This window comes from Apteryx mantelli, chromosome 2, assembly GCF_036417845.1.
Source record: "Apteryx mantelli isolate bAptMan1 chromosome 2, bAptMan1.hap1, whole genome shotgun sequence".
Classification (NCBI taxonomy): domain Eukaryota; kingdom Metazoa; phylum Chordata; class Aves; order Apterygiformes; family Apterygidae; genus Apteryx; species Apteryx mantelli.
Window position 1 is genome coordinate 134,904,180 of NC_089979.1, and position 14,065 is coordinate 134,918,244.

Here is a 14,065-nt window from a genome sequence, read left to right on the forward strand (position 1 = left end):
ATCACACTGTTAGTTGACCCTTCCAAACAGCATATGGCAATAACATGTCTTGCAGCACTACAGCCTGCTTCAGGGTAAGAAAAGGTTTCTGGCTGACCTTGTAGCTTAAATTCTGCTCTCAGATAAGCTTATATTGGTCCCACCGTGTTTAGAAGAGTTTTTGCTCATTTCTGAAGGCAGAATTTGATCCTACATTTATGAAGTCAACTAACATGTTCTCTTGAGAAAAGAGACTCCTATGTTCTGCACCTTCTTTTGAATTGCAGATACTTTTTCATACCACACTGGACACATTTCTCAATGCACAGTCACAAAAATTGAAGTGGTTAAGTAAGTATTCAAGAAAACTAATCCTGTCAACTAATTTTACATAGAAAAAAGAGCACATGTGGAAAATCAGACTTATGTCTGACATTCAAAAAGAACAAAGCCCTTATTTCGTAAAACACTGACATGTAGCTAGCAAGCCAAACACAGCTCTGGTGTAATTTATTTGGTTGTAATAGAATTGATGCTGCTAACTCTAGAGGTGAAGTTAGCCAGCAGTGATTACTCTGTAGATTATGCTGCCGGTAAGAGGAACTCTCTCATCTTCTGTATGCACTCAGTTTTCACATATCTTAAAATTTCTATAGAAGTTTTTATTTTGAAACAAGTAAAAAGCTAAAAATTATTCTATCAGATAGAAACTATAAGTGACACTATCATGTATAGATTAAAAATTGTATTATATACATATTTATCTGTATGTGTGCATGCGTATGTAGGTATATGTATATATCTACACATACACACAACTATACACACATCAGTGTAACTAAGCACTCATTTAATCCAGTCATTTTTATTTAGTAATGAGGAAAAGCTAAGAGGCTAAAACAAACAAATCAATGGAATTTAGTCAACTGAGAGAACTATAAAAGTACCATTTACTCTATTTAAGAGTATTTGAAGTTTCATCTACTGTCACAATATACAGCAATATTAATAGTTCAGTCACAGTTTTTGTCCATTCCCACAGAGCATATCAGTACTAGCTACATGTAGAGTGAGATCAGTGCTTTGTCAGACCTGTTCATATCTACATTCTATGCCATAACTAAATAAATTAGAATACATTAAAGTGCTACATCAACACTAATGTTCCGGAACAGTAGTAATGCACATTTCTCTTTCAAAAAAAATACAGCAGCTATAGTTTCAAACATAGTCACATTATGTGACTATGCTTACATGTCACTTTGTTATGGTATTCAACAAAATGCATGACACAAAACGAAACAGCAACAGTCAAGACTCTTACAGAGTACAAAAGGTAACTTTTAAAAGTAGAAAATGATGGAAATAGACATTTGCAGAAAACACACTGTCTTCAGAATTCACACTTGAAAGTTTCGTTTAATCGTAACTTGCTGATGTCGATATTTATTTCTTCTGGTTTGTCACGTCTGTATGTTACTGTTCTTGTACAAACAGTAGGCAAAAACATCTTATCCTTGAAGGAGAAGATACAATTTTTATCAACAATTAGCTAACTTTTATGTGCAAGAAAAAATTACTGAATATGATGGCTCTGAAATCAATTACCTTCTTTGTTGTAGATACTCTGTAATCAGCTGAAGACTTAATTTTATTGCTATTCCACTGCAGAATTATCTGCCTGATAATAAGTACAGTAAGCAACCCAATCAGAAATGTAACTATAAAGATTATGGAAAAGATTCTAAAGTAGCTTCGTCCAGAGAAACATTCTGCAACAAAAGGAAAACACAAGTGTAAAGCCTAAAATATGGAATAGGCACAGCCCTAAAACACTTTTGTATTTCTCACTGCACATTAATTTAGCAAATTAACTAAAATTTAAACTGCATTTAATTTAAATTAACTAAAATCTAAATTATGTTTCATGTCAACTTAAATGTAACAAGGTCCTGATAAAAGTTAAGGGAATATAACTCATGTTGCCATACACAGGCTTTCAAGGTAGTACATTTCAAGAAATGCAATTCCAATTAAGATGAGCTGTAGAAAGAATATCAAACACTATTAATCCTTTAATCTATAGAACTAAGATTAAGGCTTCATTATGGCAGCCACCATAAATTATCTCTAAAACTATGAGTTTACAGCTGAAAAAGAGAAAACAAATTGTTATAGAAGTAAGGGGCCAAGATAGTTCAATTTTCACAAAGTTATAGAGCAAATCACAAGCATAGTATGGAAGAGAACATGTTTTCTTGATTCCTTGTCTAGTGCTCTCTTCACTGACCACCTCTCTCACACAATAGGCTTTCCTCTAATTAATACTAAGGTCATGAGATTTGTATTCTCAATAAGTATTATCATTTATGAGCTTCTGTAAAAAAAAAAACATCATACAAAAACGTTAACTGACAAAAAGTAACCATATACCTACATTTTTGTTGCGGTCTGGACCTGATTAAGATTTACAAATGATTTTATTCTTTCACAGCTCTCATAAATGCACAGTTGTGTGTACTTGAAAAGCATATTTAAACATTACTGAAAGTGAGGTAAGCATTCTACTTTATTATTCTTTGTTTCTGGTAATGTCAAATAATGTAAACATATCCAAAGTAATAAAACATACAGATGCCTTAATAGATTTTTATAAATATTTCTTTAAGCATTACTCCGGCAGGATTCATTATTATTAGATGTGACTTCTCAAGGAGCTGGGAAATCTGATGAAGCAATGCTTGCCAATCATATTTCCTGTTTTTATTTACTCTTCACTTTCCCTGAAGCTAAGAATGGTTTTATTCTTTTTCCTGCTTTCTTTGTTATTGTAATAATACTGACATACTTTTGAAAAACAGTGGTGAATTCTAATATTAATCCTGACAGATTTTCCTCTCTTACTAAAATTAGCTTGAAAATATCACATACCTGAAGTTTGGTCAATATAATGCAACATGTAAGTGCACGAGGTTTTACACTGGTCAAGTAGAACTTGAGATGCATTGTTAGGACGATGGCACTGAACACAATTCCTGTAAAAGAAAAATATATTTAAAAACCCTTGTCTTTATCTGCACTTCCCTTGAAAAGATTATATCAATAGGCTGAAGTATCATTTGCACATAGTGTTTTCCTTTTGTTAGTAAAACATTGCGACATTTACTTTTTTTTCCTGAAATGTGATGTCTCTCTCAGCATTTCTCCCTGTGATGCTTCTCAAAACCAATTGGTGAAAAGTAGTAAAATAACACAGATATCTTTGGCTTCAAGCCACCTTCATCTAGCCCCTGCTCTGCATTTTATGATGTGTGTTTTTCAGCGGGTGTAGCTAAGAACGCACCCTTTCTTTAACTGTCAGCCTCCAGTTCAGTCCTAGGGCTCTCTCTCATCTATAAGGCTCAGTCTTACCAGTTTCACCTTATAGCTCTGCAGAAGATGGACATTACAAATGATATTGAGAAAGCCTTGACTGAATTTTTAATGAAACTATGCCATCTTCTGAATTTACTTAGGGCACATATTTCACAGTGACTTTGAACAAGTCTGAGCCAGCAAGCCTAATTGCATTTTATCTAGTGAAGTCTTAGCAGTCACCTTTTTAGACCTGGTCGAGCTTTTCTTCCCAAGTATATTTACCAGATGAACTTTAATTCAACTGAGTATTAACAAATAATTCAATTTTGATCATGCTTCCCTTTCCAACTAAAAGATGATCTGTCACCTCCTTGATCACAGTGGGGTTCAGAAGATTATGTGCTGTCACAGGAGGGCCTAGAAGAAATGTGCCCAGGAAGAGTGTTTCATGTGCTCTTTAAATCAGCACCCATCAGTGGGCCACCGACAGAGCAGCCTGAACTTCTCTGGCTGCTGACTTCTGTCTCCACATTGCCCCTTCCTGGGCAGGGATAAAGAAAAATTATGTATTTTAAAACTAGCACAGCAAAGACCAAATGGTTTGAAACTGAGTAACAGACAATGTTGTTCTCTGAGTGAGACCAGGTCTGCTCTGCTGACCCATGAGAGTGGCAATGAGCAGGCACCACTCTTGTTCCAAAGCTCCTTGCTTTATTTAGGGAGCACAAGGAGTGGAATCATGGATGACCTGTATGCAAAAACAAACACGGAAAATACTTTTGGACTTTGTAGCATACAAGAGTAGGATCTAGTGTCCACCTTTAAAACTCCAAAGTTATGAGCTTTATTTCTGACCCAGAGGATTTTGCACAAAGAACCATCTTTTAATACATATGATAAGACTATAATATTAAAAAGCCATCTTCCTAAGACACACCTCCTTTTAACTGTAGAAAGCTTAAAGTTGAACACAGATTGGTGAATACATGTGGACATGCAACTCTCTTAATTGCTAGTGCAAACCCCTCAAATATAAAGAAAAAACTCTCAAGTAGGAATTCTGTTTCAATTTCACACAGGCTAAACATCTAAGAAATACAGCATGCATTTAGCCCAGCAGGAATATTTCTTCTCTTTGAACAGTATATAGTCAAAAAGTCAAGTCTAGTGCAAGAAACATACCAGTTTTCTTCACAGGCACTGTTACAAGTAGAGCAATATTCACACAAACGGCCAAAGCTTCTTGGATCAGTGCATTCACACTTTCCACATACACAAATTCCTCTTCCACTGCAAACCTGGCCCTTTGAATTCAGGCAGTGTTTTGCTGATTGTGATGAACACTGACAACGGTCACCTTCCCAGCCAGCAAAGCATTTACATTTACCAGCTTCGCATTCACCATTACCTGCAACATGAGATAATCTTAAATCATATGCTTTTATGGAAATACAGAAAGTCAATTTTTAAATGCATACATTTGTATCATTATTGCTAGAGTCTTAAGGTAACTTAGCTAACAGAGCTAACTTAGACTTTGGCTTGCTAATAAGTTTTTAAGTGTTACCATTTGAAATTTCCAGAATGACACATATTTATGCTTGCTGTTTGTTGCTAATTTGAGCAAAAGCTGTTATCTTATCTCATCATAAAATGTTTTACTAGAATTTTCCCAGTTGCCCTTGCCTTAAAGCAGCAGGGATTAAAAATTACACAACTATCAGGAAAACAGTCTTCAAGCAAACTAAACAAAGTTCTCCTCTTCAGCAAGAAAGCATTCAATTCAAATAAACTACAGGATTTGAGGAGGAAGGAGTTTCAGGTTCATGTGTGCATGCCGGTTTGGATTTTTTTTTTTCTTCTCAGGAACATGCATTATAACAATACCTTTCTACCATTCTAAAGGAAAAAAGACTGAACTGCTTAAGTGGATGTGTTGTATTTATGAAATGTAGCTTGTTTAATATGAATTTAAAGTGCACAGCCTCAAGGGTTCAAAGGCTATGAAAAATCCCTGGAGGCCTCTATATTTTTCCAGGCAAAGCAGTGGGAGCTTTAGGGCAAAGTCCGTATGTTTTCCATGTTGTACTACATTTAAGCAGGTGTACGAGTGACAAACTGATAATGTTTATACACATTTTTCACAGGGTGGGAAAGCACCTTCAGGAAATACAGAAACAGCACATAAAGCACATGTGGATCTAGCAAACCTCATGAGACCTCCACTATGCCTTGGCAGTATCCAAATTTCACACACAGTGTGATGGTCTTTTTTGTGCTCCAGGGATTCACAGGCCAGCTGCAGATAGACAGTTGCATCTAACACATAGGATCCCCTAAACAGGAGTGAAGCCAAAGTGTAGGCCACCTCCTTTTTTGGCTGGAGAGGAAGAGGAAGAGGCTCATAGGACATCGCACAGATAGTCTCTGCGCTGACAACCATCCCACTGAGAGGCACATTGCTTAGCTGTGACGCTGTGGCGCACGTTCCCCTTGTGTTTCCACTAGGCAGGACTACATCATGCATGAGAATTTCCAGTACATCTTATGCACAGACTCCCCCTTCCTCTTCTTCTGACCCAAGCACCACATATCAAGCTTTGGCAGTTTATAAATTTGAAAGGTCTGCTTATGTTAAGAAATATTAAATTTGCAAACCTAGTTGGGGGCGGGGGAGAAGAGTGAGAACACAAACTCTTTGTGCTGTAATGAAGTATTTAAAGGATTACGTAACATTATTTCTCTTCCTTCTAGGCAAAGTTTGTAGTCACAAGCAGAGCAAAACCAAAACAACTCTACTAAGGTCAATAGCATTACTCTAAATTTATCCTACTGTAGCTAAAAAATCTGTTCCCCAATTTACTCCCTGGTAAATACAGTGATGCAGGATAGCAGTACAGATTTTAAAATACTTTAAAAAATTACTTCCAAAAGAAAATATATATATATTATGGTAGAAATATAGTAATGATGCTGATTCAGTCCCAATTTTCCTTAGTAATATTAATTGAAAAGTACATGTTTTGTGCTTGTTTCACACACAGTTTTCATTTGCATGCTTTTGTTTATGAATAGGAAGTGGGCCACAAAAGGAATATGGATTTCTAATAACTCTCCTTGTTTATGTGCCACTTATACTGTCTATTACTTGGAGCAGGTATTCTGGACAGTGTTAACATATATTTTAGTATTTAAAATCAAGTGTTAATCTATCTCTGATAAGGCTGATTTAGGATGTTAAAAAATCAGAACCTCATTTGGAAGTTAGGGTTCCTCATAATCTCCTAGTATCTTATGTTCCCAATTAGACTGAAATGCATCAACTTATTTTCTGGAATAATATAACTGTCTTACCCAAGATATCAGTATTGTTACCTTTGAAGAAGTTTGAGACTTAAGTGTTGAAATGGCTAAAGTTAGAAACAATCTCAGTAAAACTCCTAAAATGTAGTGCCAAAGTTTAGAAGAAAGCCCAGAAGCGTGATTTTGTAAAAGAAATCTTGCGCTTGGCAGCCTTATATCGCTGTTTTCAGCTGTATAATGTATATAATACAAGTTTGAGAAACAAAACAAAACAAAACAAAAACAAAACACAGACTTAAATTCTGCAGCTTACCAGAACACAGGTTTCCATGGTGATATGGGCAGGAAAAATCATCCATTTCACAGTACTTGCCATACACCTTGCCCAGCTTGTTTTTGTAACAGAAACATTTTCCATCTATGCAGTCTCCTCGACCACTGCAGATGGGCTGTTCCTGCTGTCGTCTGCACCTCTCAGAAGAAAATGTATCTCTGTTGGAATTACAGTTAGTGTCACTGCAATGGGATTGTTCACCATCAGGAGAAGTTTCATCAGCACAAACCCTTTCGTGCCTTGCACTGTCTCCACACTGACAGGCACAGTTTTTATGTACATTAATGATGGTGGTTTCATTGAAACCAATAGGCTTAAGTATCACATATTTTCTTCCTCCAGTTGTATGACATCCTGTCATTGTAACTGAGACATTGAAAAGCACCTAAGAAGAAATACAGATTTTACATCATTATTATCTCCTATAAATTGCTTAACATTTTTAACACATAAGTAAATCAGAATTTTACATTATGTATGTATGTGTACTAGGTAGTAAGGACAAAATACACGGCGGCATATTAGTAATTGCAAGCATCACAAATACAGTTAAAACCCTAAGAGTAAAAGAATGATAGCAGTCCACATTTCATGTTAAGGAGGCATGGCTGCAGAAGACAAGTTAAGCACAACTTAAATACTCACAGAATTATCATTATCATTATCCTGGTTTTATTTAACATGTCTATTATGTCTATAGTATAGAAACACTCTGATCAGAATTGGGACTAGATCGTACAAGACAATACACACACTGAAGCAGAGATACCCTTAATAAAGGGAATCTGTAATGAATGTTCCTGTTGCAGAAACAAACTGTGCCAATGCAAAAGACACCAGATTTTTAGGACAGTTCTTTGGACTTCTACTAAAACAGAGAAATGGCTCGGGCCTTAGCAGCAGCTTATTTTTGCCACTGAGCTTTTGTCACTTAGAGAGTAAGAAGAAGAGGTCATGGGGTGAAAGGTCCAAATGGGAATCAAGAGTACTGGAATTAGCTGTCCTTGCTGCTCTCGCTGCAGCTTGGGCATAGCAAGTGCTGCTCTGGGTGAATCCAGTGCCTATTCCCTAGTCACATCCCCCTTCCACAGCTACTGCCACCAACCCCCTTAGCTTTCTGCTGTTCTGGCATGGGATGCCAGATGATTTTGGTGCTCTAGGCAACTCCCATCAAGCTAGCATCGATCACTACCAAAACTCTTTGACATCTTTGACGTCTGTAATACATTCACTGCAGAGCAGTCTTTGTATTTGGCACTTCGGGTTTTTTTGTTTGTTTTGAGGGATTCTTTTGGACTGGTAGGCTTTTGAAAGGATCTTCTCACTACAGCTTTTTAGCCTGTTGACTGAAAACTAATTTTCTTAGACTCCTCACAGAGCAAACATAACCAAGGAAAAAAAAAGAAAAAAAAGAAAAAAAAGGTGATAAGGGAGCCAAAGGGAAGTGAGTATTTTCACTCTACTCTTTATCAACTAAGAACAAAGATTTCCAAATCAAACAGCAGATATGGAAATGTAGGAACTGATTACAGAAGAGGTTGAAACTATCCGCAAAGACTAAGACCATTCATTTCTCACAGTCTTCTCCCCCTCCCGCTGCACCCCCACACTAGATTAGCCAACCTCTTGTTTGACAGTGGCATCTTTGTGATGAGCCGGGCTGTGGCAGCATACATGAACAACACTAGAAGACTGTTGCGCAGAAAGGCGTGCACTTCGTTAACTGTAGTATCAAGTGTACATAAAGGTTTTGTCACTTCCTTTTCTTCTTTTTGCAAAGACACGTCCCTATACACACACCTCTCAGCTGCCCTAGAATCTCTGTGCATCAGACTTCCTCCATTAGGTTACAGGGCAAAAGTGTGGCTATGCACTAATTCATATGGCAGGTGCACATCATGTGGGGAGGAAAGCCTGCAGCTAGAGAATGTCCTTTTTATTCAACACAGAACCCTGCTAGAAAACACAATCTTCATGTGCAACACAGTACTGGAGGAATGGCCAGAAAATGGGAGGGAAGGGCAAATAATATCTTGCACACAAACCATGAAATTTTGCTGGTCTGAACACAGTAGCAGAAAGATTAAACATATTACAACTATACAGTTATGACAATGTGAATACTGACACTCACTAATAGCCAAACTTAGTTTTGCAACCCCTAAAGAGGCCGTAGGACTCTTTCAGAATATAATATACTTTTGTGTTTTGGTAAGAGAAGGAAGGAAGAAGGATTAGACAAAGAAAAGAATGAGAGAATTAAGGAAAAGCATTTTGCCTGTAAACAAATACTGAAAGGAGGATTTACGGTTAAAAATAAATTTCTCTCTTGAGAATGGCTCATTTTCAACTGCTGTTAGCTTTAGGACCACATGTAATCTTTTACAGTCAGCTGGCTTGGCTTTTTATTAAAAAGAAACAGATATAAATATTTTTCTTTTCATTAAACAGAACAAATTCCAGTCCTATTTCTTATGACTTGCACAGGACACAACACTGTAGAAAAGATGAATTAAGAAAAAAAACCATAGCAAATCTCCTTAAACTATATGAGCCAAACAGCAGCAAATCATGCAGACAAATTTAGAAAAGTATAAAATACATTTAAATTAACATATTCAAAATTCACACATTTAATCTACTGATTTGTGAGGTTGTTTCTACAGATAGGCACAAATAACATCACATCAGCTGAGCCACGTGTACACAGAAAGAAGGAAAAAGCTCCTTGACCCTGCACTCCAGAAACATAGACCTCTTCCTGGCAGGCAAAACCAGTTACTCTGCTAGTCCAAGCAATCAAATAAATATATCGAGGCACAGAGAAGTTGTTCTGGGAAGAAAACCACGTTCTTTATATTAACCAGACATTATCTTCCCCTGCATTTTCTTGGTGTGATGCTCCAGTTTTAAAACCAGCTTCACTCAGTAGGTGACATTGGCCCAGATAGGGATAAAGCATTTTATGAATTTTATTTAGAAAATACACTAATTGTCTACATAGAAGACTACTTCATAAGACAGTCAAAGATGGAGTCTCATACAATGCAAGGAGCAAGAGTTTCAAAGATTCTTTTCCACTGGGTGATTATCTTTCAACCTCTTAAAATACAAATCTCATCACAATGAACATGACCATTGTGTCTGGTGATGGACTACGGAGGATAGTTTTAATGGACATTAGCTTTTGGGCAAAGCTTTGAGTCTTAGTTCTGTGAGATTAGTGAGAATTAAAATAAGATTCATGAAAAATAGAACCAGAGAATAATAGTCTGTAACCATAAATCACAAAAATCCATTTTCAGATGAAATAAATCCTTATAAGATTTCACACCACTGAAAACCAACCAAAGAGAAAAAAAAAAGTATTTGAGTTCCTTAAAGAATGAGAAATCTCAACATACTTCTTCATTATATCCCACATTTTTACATCCTTCCATGCCTGTTTTTTTACTTCCATCAGGACAGATTGCAGTGATATTGAAATTAAGATCTTGGATCTGGTTATCCACTTGAATTTTCACTTCAGAGATTAGTTTCTGCAACAGAAAAACAACTTTTAGTCGCATTGCTTCTCAACATATAATGTGCATTAGCGACTAACACCAAGTACTGCTACTATGCCTGATTAAAAATGAAGAAAGCTTGTCTGTCTGAATAAAGGAATGAATTCAGCTATTGTTTCCCATATAAAGACCCAGTAATATTCCAAATATACACAAGTGAACTGGTAATTCTGAAATTATGTTTTCCACATATAAACATTTTCAGCTGTTTTAAGTGATTTGGGGACCGTATTTTTGTTAATTTGAAAACCTATTCTAAAAACCATGTGTACCAAAAACTGGTTATTGTTTGGGAGGCAATACTGTCCTTTAGCCATACATTTAAAATGAAACAGTAAATACTGTAGTATTACAACAATATAATGTACAATTCTATGTACAATGTACAATTATATGTATAATAGTACAGCTATTCTTAACCAGCAGAAAAGATTCCTGATTGACTTGATACTTTAAACTTCTGATATTTTGCATCTACCTTGCAAAAGTTTCCTCTGAACAAACCTCAAGGAGATCTAAAGGCTACAGGGATTATTCTTAGTGATTTATTCAGGTAAAAACTAAGACTGTATAAATCAACAAGTGGTTGATTCCCACTAGGGCTTTTTACAACATAAAATAATGAAAACTCTGTGAATAATATTTGCTGTGTCCTCTAAAATCCAGCTTACTAATTATGAGCGAAATGTTATTCCTTGACCTCTTACAAATTTATTCAAGCTGGTTGTACAAGCTGATGAGCTGAAAATCATGCAAAGAGATTACTAAAATTCCTTACATTTTAGAATAAAAAAAAAAATCAGTTTAGTGGGATATTTTTACTTTTACAAATGGAAATTTAATTACATGAGTCTGAACACATGTTTATCTTAATGACTTTTTGAAAAGTAGTGACTCATCTTTGGCTTTTTAGCCAGGGATTTTCAGCCAGGGTTTTCCGCAACTAAGCCAATAGGTTTCCCTGCTTAGAACAAAAGTGCAAGAGGCCCACTATCTTCTAACATCAACATTAAATTTATTTTCTTATATAAGTACTTTTGCTTTCAAAAGAGCAAAACATTCAAGCCCAGTTAATCTTGTATTTGCAAATTACAGGGCACTAAAACCATGAAAAAAAAAATCAAAGTATCAAATTCAACAAAATTTGGGATGAGAAGGAAGATGATGTCTAAAAAATGAAAATAAGGCAAGAGCAAAGAGTGGGTGGCCAAAGCAGGAAAGTCCCAAAGAATCTTCTATATAATTAAGTAATTATTTTGTAAATTTTCATTTCCTTTCCTTGAATGTTTGCCCTGAATTGTCCTCTAGAAACTGGGATACAATTTAGGATGGACAGTGTAAAAGTGGTGGTTTAACAAGAAATAATGCATTTATCCTATAACATGCAAAAGGACCATGATCTTCAAAAAACTGAGCCAGTAGCATTTCATAATTTCCTGAAAACTTCTATACTCAGAATGAGATTTTTTGATTTTATAAGAGAAAATACAACACCAGAGAACTTCACTGCAATTTCATTCTACCTAACCTTCCTGTGCTTTTGACTGTCTTTGGCAACTGCACAATGTTTCCAACATGACAGTGAGAAAAATCTGCACGAACACACACTACTGAGTACTAAGAGACATGGGGCTGGGCTCTTCATTATATCAGATGTGCTGAAAGCAATCAACAGCCTAATTTAGATGGATAGCCTAGTACAACGGATATCAGCTAATATCATTCTCCCAAGTCCTAGTAATTAAAAATGATGTGATACACATTGATATCTTGCATATAACTTTGTAATGAATTTCTCAACTTTTATGTAACTTGCATACCTTGACAGCATTCAACCTCCTAATCAAAGGAATAGATGACTTTATATTCTCTTCCATCCTATTACTTTCACTTGTGAAGAATTCCATGTAAAAATTCACAAAGCTATTTCCATTGCTCTCTCTCAGATCCCAATCAAAACTCTCATTCACTGCAGTGCCTCAAAAACTTGAGTCATAAATGCTGCTTTTCACGGTATTCACTGTTGTCTAACTACCTCCTTGCAAATTCCCACCTGCTGTCTGTTTTCTAAGAATTGCACTGTAAAACTCTCTAGGCACTGGAGCGCCTTTTTTTCTCCAAATTTATTTGGTGTCTAGACAGTGGTGTATGGTCCTTAACTACAGATCTGAGATGCCAAAATACAAATAAGTAAGTCAGACATTTCTGTGAAGTAACATGACAAAAGTGCAGAGAATCAAACAGCATATTTTGGAGCATCCTTACTAAAGAAAGGAGTGCTAACTCTTGGCTTTGAGAACCCAACAGTCTGGAAATTTGACAGCCATCATGAGATAGTGTCACCTATCAACCTGGACATTCAGAAAAGTCCATGAGGATAGGCTCCTTACTTTTCTGAATAGGAGTCAAGACCCTTCCAGGTATCCATGAAAATTCCAGTTTCAGGCTCTACATTACTAAAGGTGAAAAATCCTTATACAAATACATTATATAACATTGTCATTCTGACCATACCTGATAGGCTTCTACCACCAAATCATTGAGATTTGCTGCTTGTGATTCTATCTGTCTTGCAACAGTACCAGGCAACAGTGGTAATAGATCCTATGAAAAATACAATCATTTATGCAAAGTTTTTATTTTTAATATAAATATTCTTTTAAAATCAGGGGAAAAAAAATCAGGTTTCTAACCTACTTTATACCAATGAAACTGGCTTCCTTGAACTGCGAAAATAACATTGATGTTATTGTCAATCAGCTTTTCAGAAAGCTGCCCAAGTGATGGATGCTCCTGCAAAATACAACAGACCAGAGAAGACAGCAGTTTAGTAGGAAAAAAACCTTACATTTGATATATTATGCTATACAGGATTACAAAACCACCCCAATCCTTTCTTTTTAAATTTACAGAGGAATGCTAGGCCTACATCCAAGAGAAGGTGGGTCCAACCCAACAGACAGATCATGACAAAAAATCATCAGGCCATCAGCTAGACTGTGACTGGCGTATCTGTTGACAGCTACGTAGTGGTGCTGCACACTTGGAGGACTCACTGAACTCTCTTAATGTGGTACCATTTTGTTGGTGTTGAGTCTGGTGCTTATGAAACATCAATTGGATATGACATTGCCTGTGATCTGTCTAGAATTATGACAGGACTCCTGAGAAAAGTAGGAGGGCTCTTGTGCTAACATCAGAGAGAAAGAATGACATAGGGGCACTGAGGTGAGGTATATTTTGGGGAATGGCAAGGCTACTGAATGGCAGAGTAATTAGAGTTTGTTTCCCAGATATATGTTTTGGTCCCAGGGATGAGACACATCAATTCAGTGTAAGCAGTGGCCCAGGTTCTAGCAATCTCAGTATTCTAATCTTATTTGTGACTGACACTTTTCTCCTATCCTTTTATGTCTAAGACCTGCCTTAGCAGTGATGCCTCCAAGTCCTCACAGCACGGGTCTGCTACATTTTTTGAACAACACTTGTGCTTGGTGCTTGAAAAAGGTAGCATGAGTTTCATGTC

General features: G+C 36.3%; 1 protein-coding gene across 1 annotated transcript in view; it reads right to left on the minus strand.

Moving 5' to 3' along the window:
* Positions 1-970: 970 nt before the first annotated feature.
* Positions 971-14,065, minus strand: part of ITGB8 (integrin subunit beta 8) — a 44,490-nt gene continuing 31,395 nt past the window's right edge. Inside the window, exons 7-14 of the mRNA XM_067292490.1 lie at positions 13,237-13,332; positions 13,054-13,143; positions 10,378-10,512; positions 6,953-7,358; positions 4,519-4,744; positions 2,911-3,014; positions 1,588-1,751; positions 971-1,495 (exon numbers count right to left, since the gene is read on the minus strand). Of these exons, the coding sequence (XP_067148591.1) occupies positions 1,373-1,495; positions 1,588-1,751; positions 2,911-3,014; positions 4,519-4,744; positions 6,953-7,358; positions 10,378-10,512; positions 13,054-13,143; positions 13,237-13,332 (1,344 nt within the window). The 3' untranslated portion in view covers positions 971-1,372. The remainder of the gene's footprint in view (positions 1,496-1,587; positions 1,752-2,910; positions 3,015-4,518; positions 4,745-6,952; positions 7,359-10,377; positions 10,513-13,053; positions 13,144-13,236; positions 13,333-14,065) is intronic.